General features: G+C 32.4%; 1 protein-coding gene across 1 annotated transcript in view; it reads right to left on the bottom strand.

The window, feature by feature from the left end:
- Nucleotides 1–1,314: 1,314 nt before the first annotated feature.
- The window catches only part of LOC125845079 (phototropin-1), an 11,078-nt gene continuing 2,513 nt past the window's right edge, over nt 1,315–9,879 (bottom strand). Inside the window, exons 4-24 of the mRNA XM_049524502.1 lie at nt 8,396–8,487; nt 7,988–8,297; nt 7,573–7,816; nt 7,383–7,453; nt 6,549–6,655; nt 5,965–6,014; nt 5,739–5,843; nt 5,442–5,501; nt 5,260–5,349; nt 4,992–5,068; nt 4,781–4,865; nt 4,370–4,450; nt 4,081–4,184; nt 3,847–3,896; nt 3,311–3,417; nt 3,070–3,192; nt 2,869–2,920; nt 2,627–2,739; nt 2,380–2,520; nt 1,659–1,766; nt 1,315–1,570 (exon numbers count right to left, since the gene is read on the bottom strand). Of these exons, the coding sequence (XP_049380459.1) occupies nt 1,662–1,766; nt 2,380–2,520; nt 2,627–2,739; nt 2,869–2,920; nt 3,070–3,192; nt 3,311–3,417; nt 3,847–3,896; nt 4,081–4,184; nt 4,370–4,450; nt 4,781–4,865; nt 4,992–5,068; nt 5,260–5,349; nt 5,442–5,501; nt 5,739–5,843; nt 5,965–6,014; nt 6,549–6,655; nt 7,383–7,453; nt 7,573–7,816; nt 7,988–8,297; nt 8,396–8,487 (2,167 nt within the window). The 3' untranslated portion in view covers nt 1,315–1,570; nt 1,659–1,661. The remainder of the gene's footprint in view (nt 1,571–1,658; nt 1,767–2,379; nt 2,521–2,626; nt 2,740–2,868; nt 2,921–3,069; nt 3,193–3,310; nt 3,418–3,846; nt 3,897–4,080; nt 4,185–4,369; nt 4,451–4,780; nt 4,866–4,991; nt 5,069–5,259; nt 5,350–5,441; nt 5,502–5,738; nt 5,844–5,964; nt 6,015–6,548; nt 6,656–7,382; nt 7,454–7,572; nt 7,817–7,987; nt 8,298–8,395; nt 8,488–9,879) is intronic.

Consider the following 9,879-nt stretch of genomic DNA (forward strand, 5'->3'; position numbering starts at 1 on the left):
TCACTTATCTTTTACACAACTCAAAACTTTTATGTTGATTTATAGTACTTTGTAGTAAAGCACTTTTTACAACTCAAAACTTGTGATTCCTTTTCTTTGTTCAAAAAAAGTTTTTTTTTTCTTGTAATTTTTAGAATGAATGTGTGAACAGTGATAGAAAGAAAAAGTAAGAGAATATAAACTTTATTAGAATTGAATTGACATATGTGTAAGTTGCAATAATGCTTCCTCCTCATATTTATTTCCTAGAAGAGAAAATGGTCAAGTATGTCCCTAATATATTTAATAGAGTTAATTTTATTCTTTGCATTGAAAATATTTTATTCCTGACTCTGTTATTTAACAAATGGCCCAAAATTTCTATTATAATTGACTAATGGAAATTATTTTTTCTATTAAAACTATAATTTATTTTTTTAAGAAAAAAAAATACCACCTACTAATAATTAAGGGAAAAGGCTCAAATATGTCATCGAACTTTGAAAAAAGGCTTATTCATGTCATTCGTTAAAAAATTGGTTTATCTATGTCATTTTCGTTTGAGAAAAAGCTCATCCATGTCATTACTTGTTAACTGAAATGACATAGATGAGCCTTTTATTAAAATCCGATGGCATATTTGAACTTTTTCCCTTTTAAAATAATGATTTAATAAATGATGTAGTGGAATAATAATTGACCACTTGTAAAAAAAAATCTTGAAAAATCAAAACTATTTTCAGTTAACAAATAATTGCACGGATGAGCCTTTTCTCAAACGAAAATGACATAGATGAGTCAAACTTTTAACGAATGACATGAATAAACCTTTTCTTAAAGTTCGATGACATATTTGAGCATTTTCTTAATAATTAAACTCTCACCCCTACTCTCCTCGATCAGATGTCGTTTTGTGGGATTATATTAGATAGCTGATATGTTATTATTATATGGTCTTAAATTAAATATATATTACTATATTAATATGTTCCCCTTGTTTGGGGATTGTAGCATAGGAGTACTGTATTTGCCGTAAGATACAAGATATTGTGACATCTAACTATCAGCTACTACTATATTGGTGAACATATTTAAATCTATTTATTATAAGATAGATATATTTAAAAGTGAATCATTCAGTTGCGGTGCTTATAAAACAAAAGGTCTTGTCCAAGGAGTGACATATTTGGATGGGGTCTCACTCATAGAATAAGAGTATATGCTAGTGTACTACGATTTACGTAATTGATTAAATTAGAAGAGTTTTTCACTTGTTTCAACATCCAATATTGAACTCATGTAAATGAATTAGGATGCAATAAATAATGAGTTAAATAAAGAAGATTAGGGTTAACAAATTAATTAACTCAACATCTACTGAGGAATTCATGAATTAAGAATTACAAAACAACCAAACTATGCATATAAAAAGAAAAACACAAACCATCAAAGGAAGAAAAAAAAAACAAATGAAAAACCATCATTTTATTTTATACAAATCAACAAGTAATTAACTGTTGCAAGGAGGGTCTAAAGACCACTTTTCTCCACTCATGCACTTGATTTGATTGGGGTATAAATATTTTCATTTCTGCAACAAATAACGATACATTAATTATATTCTCCAACTATAGATAATGTAGAATAAATTAAGTATTGAGAAAGAGAAATGTTGGTACCTTTTAGAAAACATTTGTTTGTAAATCCTCCATCTCAGGATTGATGTCTTTTCCTTCTTTCTCAGCTTCAGCTCCCAAAAAAGGAGCAGAATCTAGTTTGGGAGGGTTCTGAAGAGTTGTTTCACATGTTATTTTCCGATAGATACTCGACTCAAGTAAAACATATCAAAAATCAAGTGTGTAAAGTAAATACAGTAGTGAAGAAGCCATACTGAAAGCAACGAGAAGAGAACAATGGGCAACTTTCTATCCTAATCCTTGATCTCCAAATCTTCCTATCTAGGGTCGTATACTCGGTAAATTGTTGATATGTATGTGTGATCACCTCTCCCCGATACTATGATCACAGTTTAGAGGTGGATCTAGGGCGTGTTCTGTTGGTTCAACTGAACCAATGCTTTCAGCTTGAATATGCATACACATGCAATTAAAACATTTGAATTGTATACATATAATAAGACTACACTCATCTCGAACCTATGACTCTAGATTCTGGTTTCACCTATGTCACTGTGGATTTTGATCCTTCACAGGTTTATTTCAGTAAATTGTATGTCAATGTACCCCATATTCATCCGACTTACAAGAATCAGCCGCGGGTGAGTTCTGGTAAGGGGTGAATTGTCACTCTCATCTTAAGAATATTTGTCACACAACAAAGAACTTGAAATGATGAGAGAAAGACAGATTAACAAGTTAAAGAAAGAGCTCATAACAATACCATGCAACGAATTAATGCCCAATTCACACCCCGGAAGAATGGATGCTGCTTGATTTCGTTTGCTCCTTCACGAGATCCTAACCTGTTTTTGGGATCTCTGTGCAACAATCTGTACATTAACTGCTTCGCGTGGAGACTAGACTGGAAAAGGAGAGTACAAACAGACTGTTTTAGAAATTGGAGGGGGAAAATGCACTCTCACATTTTGAATCGAGGCACTTAAATTCGTTAGATTGAAATATCATACCTGTATGCTTCCTGGGAATTTTAAATCCTTATGTAGTATATTTGAGAATGTCTTTTGCCTTGTCTTTCCCCTGAATGGTGTATAACCATACAACATTTCAAACAAAAGAATGCCTGCCAAACGACAATTTATTCGTGAAAAATAGCATAAACAATTGAGGCAAGTATGGTGTAAAAAGGCCTTGGTGAAGATTGAAGGATCAGCCAATATCAACACTCGAAGAGTAAATGAATTCTAATTACCAAGAGCCCACCAATCCACTGCACTAGTGTGCCCTGCTCCAGTTATGATCTCCTGTTAAATAGACAAGCGAAAAGAGATTGTTTAAAGAACAGGATATACATGAATAACAACTTGACCTATTATACAACTTTCACAAACATTGATTGTAAGCATCTATAAGTAGCTCCTTTTCAAAAAGAAAAGGAAAAAAAAGGTCTAACCGGAGCTATGTATTCTTCAGTTCCAACAAAAGAATTTGATGCACGCATAGGTTCAGCCATGAAGATTGGATTCTGTTGGCCTTTTTGATGTTTCTTCTTTTCGTTGATTTCTGGAACTAAAAGCTGTCCAAATAACCAAAACAGTGTATTGGCATCCATTAGTAACTAATTATGTTTGCGAAGTCACCTCATGAGGATAAGCAATATTTTGCAAACCTGACAAAAATTATGAGTTAAGTACCTGTGGTTTGCAAGATGTCAAACAGGAAAGATCAAAATCCGTTAAAGATACATGCCCACCACTCTGAAGCAAGACATTTTCAGGCTTCAGATCCCTATAAATTATACCTGTTGGAAAAAGATAACTCAGGATACATGGAGATAGATTTTTCAACTCTTTAGATACAAGCGACAAATAGTACATATACTAAGCATTTGCTTTGATTGATATGTCATCTGCAGCATTGCCACATTTACTCAAAGATCACTCACCATAAGGCATAAGTATTCTTATTAAGCATTAATCTCTCCATTCACCTAAAGTCAAAGAGAATGGTGTACATAGTTTGAAAGAAAGAATGGAAAGTAAGAAAATAGATACATCAACATTGATTCATGAACACACGTTCTCCTCAATCGCTAATAAGGTATAGGAAATTGTTTGATCATGCAAGTCTAAAAGTTGGTAGAATTGGACTAGTTAGAAAAGAATGAATAAAGACGTTCTGATTATTCAGATCTAATTGTGTATATATTACATGTGGATATAAAGGCTACCTTGACAGTGAAGGTACTCCAACGCTACCACTACTTCAGCGGCATAGAACCTGCACAAAACAAAAAAACTGTATGTCAGCAGAAGCAAAATGGAAAATATCTCAATAAATGTTTAAGAGACTGCGAGAATATGATATCGAAGTCTCAGCTAACTATGTAGAATGCTTCTTCGATAGGTATAATTGTAGACTATTTTGTTTTCCGAATTTGGTGATAGATATGTTTTTTACGTACCTTGCAGCATCTTCCTTCAACACCTTTGTTTGTTGTCTATCTAGAAGCATGAACAGCTCTCCACCAGGGTAGTAATCGGTTATTAGACAGATATGGGTTTTGGTCTGAAACACAGCAAAACTCAACGATTCAAATTTGTACACAATACCATTATAATTAAGTATATTCATATATGCATATCATCAGTTCACTGAAGTCATCAAGTATCAAATGTTGTGATGCATTTCCTTCTCATAACAATTTTCTCAACATAATTATAATCCCTCTCATCAAGTTCTATGTATCTAACCTGAAAAGATGCATAAAGTGCGGGAAGAAAAGGGTGGTCCAACATATCTAGGATTTCTCGTTCTGCACAAGCTCTATGCACCTGCAGGAAAGATAAGTGGATCCTTATTGAAGATAGAATAATGAGAGAGTATAAGTTTACATGTTAGAATGGGAACGGAGCTTCATATACACCACAGTCAAGATTTGATTAGTTTCCATCACATTTAAATATTGAACAGGTTTAGAAAACTATGAAGTCAGAAGTTAAAACGTTCTCTTCACAAGGATGCGTAGGGGTGTAACATAAGACGAGTATTTACACGACTACATAACTTTGTAAGTCCCATAAAAAAGGTGGGGACAACAGCATAATCTCTAATCTCTAAAAAGGATGCAGCAACATTTGTGATCTTGCAATTTAACTCTTTACCTTGTTTCGGTTCAGCATTATACTCTTATCCATCGCTTTCATTGCAAAGTGCTGGTCTGTTCCGCAAAGCTCCACTAAATGCACACTGCATGTTCACAAGTTATTCCCAAGTTAACCAAGATAACATAAACATTCATTTTGGATGACTGTAGCATCTCATAATACTTGGTCCACTCTACAGTGGGACAGCCATGTTCTTAATAAAATGTACCTGCCAGTATCGCCCGATCCCAGTGGTTTAATTGGCTTAAAATGCTTCAAGCTTATCGGTTCTCCACTCTCCATAATCTGCAAGTCACAAACCTCTCAGTGATGGAAGGGGCAGTGAAACGTCAAACTAAAATTATTATCAGGGGAGTATAAAAAGGGATTTTTACACAAATAGCCAGCCGGATTCAATGTTCACTTTTCCTTACCCGTATACACAGGTCATACATTAATTATACACGATTATAAATATAAACAAAAAATTTATCTACCTTTTGTATTGCTTTCCAAGATGGGCTGTCCTTCCTGTGAGGCTTTGGCTGAACAACTTTTGAATGATTTCTCCACAAATCCTCTGGTTTCTGCACATCAGTTCAGCAGTTTGTGATCAAGCTCGTACAATTCAACATCTACAGATAGTCCTAAACAGTCATGTTCAACATTTTGGACTTACCGAATTGGCATCTGGAAGCTCTCGAACTGCTTCATCAACATTTCCAGCAGTTTCTTTTATCTGATAGGAGACAAATGAAAACCATCGTCAAGATAGGCCTCACCATTCAAAGTGAAGAACATATATGACACATAAAACATGAATTAATTCCATGCGGTATATATACGAATGCTCAAACTAAGTCACCATTCTTGAGTATTTATATATCTGTCATATCACTACGAGATATAAGTGTAAAGAATATCAAAAGCTTATGTGAACTAAAGGCAACTCAAGATGATTAGAGTAGGATTAGACCAGCTTTGCACTCTCTGTTGCCTTGTCTTCAGGGATACTGTTGTGAAGTGGCTCTACATGCTGACTTCCATCTAGTTGCACTCCAATGAAGTACTGTACCTCTCCCTGATTATAAACAAAAGAGCCATTGAATAAGGATTTTAAGAAAGTTTTTGTAGAAAAAAACTTCAGAGTTGCGGCACTTTTATCTTAACATCAAGAACAAAATTAGTACTAATATACATACCTTCTGATCACGCATAGGCTGAAGGTGGAACAAGTTCCAGAACTTTTTGCCTGAATTTTTATAGGATACATCAGTTGCTTCAACAATAAAATACTTTGTATTTTTAACCAAAAGATCCAAAATTCTCAATATTTTTGGGGATAATTGATGAGTAAACACAATAAGTTTGTTACATCTTTTCAAGTAGAACCAAATCACAGTCTTAAAGTTTGAAAGGGAAATGGAAAACAAAAGAAATTACTAAATTTGAGTAAACAAACTTTTCCTTTCTTTGATTAACATGAGCTGAATCATGAGTGCACATGCTTAAGTTTGCTGATCCAACATAAAATTAATTACTGGTTGATCCATCTAGAGGCAGATGTATGCATGTTTGCAAATTTCCTGCTTCGGATCTCGAACTCTATATACATATAGGATTTAAGTTATATATACGGACAATTTTTAATTTTTTTTGCACTACCTATAATTTAACTTGTTGTAGTTATCTTTAGATTATTTAATCTTATCATCAGTGTATAGAAATTAATCACATAGACAAATATGAGAAGAATGGAAAAAAAAAAATTTGAAAGCATATATACCAGTCTTAGTGTAGTTAATAAGCTGGACAGTGACATCAGTTTGATTATCAATTGCCTGTCTGATTTTCTTCACAGTAGCTGGATCAGTTTCAGGACCTTGAAGAAACCTATAACAATAGCAAAACGAAATAGCAACAATATAACGAGTTAGTCATTTTGGTTCTCTTCCTTTGGTTTAAGTATGCACCACTAGCTAGTGCCATGGTCCATTATCAATACTCTCTCCGTCCCAATTTATGTGGTGTTATTTGATTTGCCGAAAATTTTAATAAGTAAAGGAAGATTTTTGAAATTTATAGTCTAAACAAACCTTAGACATTTGCATGACTATAAATTACTTCGCTAAGGATAAAAGAGAAATATTAAAATTAAGTGAAAAATGTGACATTTTTTTTCGAAGATAGACTAAAAAGAAAAATGTGCGACCTAAATTAAGACAAAAGGAGTAATTGTTTCAAGCTTCAATTGCACTGCATCACCGACCAGAAGTCAAAGTTGAAGAGCAAATTTTGATTAATCTTTCTTATGATTATCAACAAACTTCTTTCTTGATATTGCGTGTTGTCTCACACATCCATCATTTTAAAAAAAGAATATGACACTATATTTTCCAGACACTTATTAACACTCCACTAGTAAAAATATGTGAACTAGTATTTTAATTTTATGAAGTAAAATAGTTTTTTCAGAAAATTTTAAAAATATTTTGATTATAACAAAATTAGTACACAATTGGGATCTCAACACATCATTCAATATTCATTAACTCGACTTCAATTTTTTTATTTAATAAAATCTGGTAAAGTTTCAAGAATATAGTGGATATATTTATACCTGCAGTTTCTTCCCAAGATTTCTTCACGGCTGTACTCTGTCAGCTCCAAGAAACTATCCGATGCAAAAATCTGATTTATCAAACACAAAAAAACATAACGTTACACAAAAATAACTGAATTAATCGCGATCAATATGGATGTACTTGATTTTAATTTTTGAATAAAAAGGTGATAAAAGTATGTCTTACAATAGGATTATCAGGCAGCCTTGGATCAGTAATGACAAAGTTCTTCTCGATACGTTCAAGAGTCGTTGCTAAATCAATACCTTTTCTCATTTCCTTCTTCCTCACTTTGTCATCAACACTAACTGGTCGTCCATCGTTGTCACTCTCATCATCATCGTCATCGTCATTATCCATTGTCATCCTTGCCTCAAAATCATCATCATCAGTAGTCATGGTAGTACTAGAACGTTTTTTCTTCATAATTCTGTACGTACATAATAACACCATATAAGGTAATGTTATAACATTTTTATATTGGACGTGCATGCATGCACGTTTAGTGTCACATATACATGAATAGGATCGCAACAACATATTGTGGAGAGTCTGAACAACATATTGAATTGAGAAAAGAGAAGTTATAAGTAATAGTTACCCCATGAAAGATAGACGAGCAGATTTTTTAGGTTTCTTTTCAGGGTCTTCGTTGATTTTCTCCATCTTCATGGTGTTGGTTCTAGTACCAGCATGTGAATGTCTTCTTGCTGGTGCTTTATTCACTAAATTTATCTTATGAGTAGTAATGCCAACATCCTGCCTGTCTTGTTCAACTTGATCTCCTTCTGACTTTCTCATGAAAGTTGGTCTATTATTTGTTGATTCACTAAGTGCTCTTGCCCTTCTTGGATGTTTTATTTCTTTCAATAACTCATTCACTGAATTATTAGCCATCTCCTTCTGACGCACTGTAGCGGAGTCAAAAGTTTTATTAAAGGATTTCATAACAAAAAATAAAATTTACATATTTGAAAACTACATAATTTTTATGATGAAAGAATAGTACCATCATAGCGTATCAATGATTCAGGAAGGCCGTTGGGTCGGACAGTTTTTTCCTTGGAGCCTTCTGTGTGCTTGCTTACCTCAACTTGCATTCTGCCAAAATTTTATTTTTAATTTCATTACATTATTAATTCGTATGTATTTAATTAATTAATTATCATATACCAACAGATCTAAGGAATGCATTACTTGTTGGATATGTTTATTCATAAACATTTGAATATTTTGTAAAGCCTATAATCTCAACAAATTATCTGGTGAGCAATTTAACAAGTAAAATGTATTTAATGAATAATTTAAACCTCACAACCTAAGAAATTCAAAAAAAAAAAACTCGACTTTTATATTAATTTAATTTGGTTTATAAATTAAAAAATCCGACACAAATAATTTGATGATATTTGAAAAACTCTACCATGCATGTTTATGTTTTTTTTTTGTTGTTGTTGATTCTTGATTGCATAATTGTTACTTCTTTTACAATATTAAAAACTACTCGATTGGTATTTGACAAAGTATCTAACATATCGTTTACTGCTTTTTTTCTCTTAGTAGTTATGATCAATCTCTCTCTTTTCTTTCACATTTCACACGTGGAAAGTTAAATTTAACTACTCTCTTTTTTTGGCATGAATTTAACTAATTTATGTAATGTGTTTTTCTTTTCGAAAAAAATGATGTTTTTTATTACTAAAAACTAATTTAACTTTTAACTTTTTCTTAGTCTTAATAAGATAATTTTTTATTTTTTTTTGATAAAAGTAACAAGATAATTGTAATCACATAAATATGAATATTTTGTTTTAAATCACAAATTTTAATATATTTTTTTAAACTCTATATACAATCAACTATTTATGGAGAAACTACATAATTACACAAATATTTTTACCATATTTATTAATTCTCACTATAGTTTGAAATAATTATATTTTATCTCACCATTTAATGATTTCATATTAGATTTCAAGCCAGATACATGTTTTTGCTACCAAATACATTGACATAGGGAGAGAGGCATGTGAGAACAAGAGGAGACAAGCGAGATTATTTGTCTATATATCTCAGATACATGTTAATCACATTAGATACAGATAGTTGATGTGACTCGCATGTATCTAGAATACCAGAGTGATGAGCGAGATATGAGAGTAGTGAGCAAGATGGGAAGGAGGCAAGTGAGATTTGTTTGTGTATCCTAGATACATGTAAATCCACTTTGATACAGTGTATCTAGAACAAATTACACATAATTTTGACCCTATATATATATATATATATATATTTGGACATACCAAAATTTGGTAATATTCGTAATATTATAAACTAGTGTGTATTTAAGTAATTAGCTCTAAAACTAATGAAATTTCCGTAATTATCCAACTATATAATTAAACTATACCTACCATCATGAACAAGTTGAGGGAGAATTGAATCCATCAAGTTCTTTTTTTTGTTGTTGGGGAGAGGGGGGGGGGGGGGGGG

This window comes from Solanum stenotomum, chromosome 11, assembly GCF_019186545.1.
Source record: "Solanum stenotomum isolate F172 chromosome 11, ASM1918654v1, whole genome shotgun sequence".
Lineage (NCBI taxonomy): Eukaryota > Viridiplantae > Streptophyta > Magnoliopsida > Solanales > Solanaceae > Solanum > Solanum stenotomum.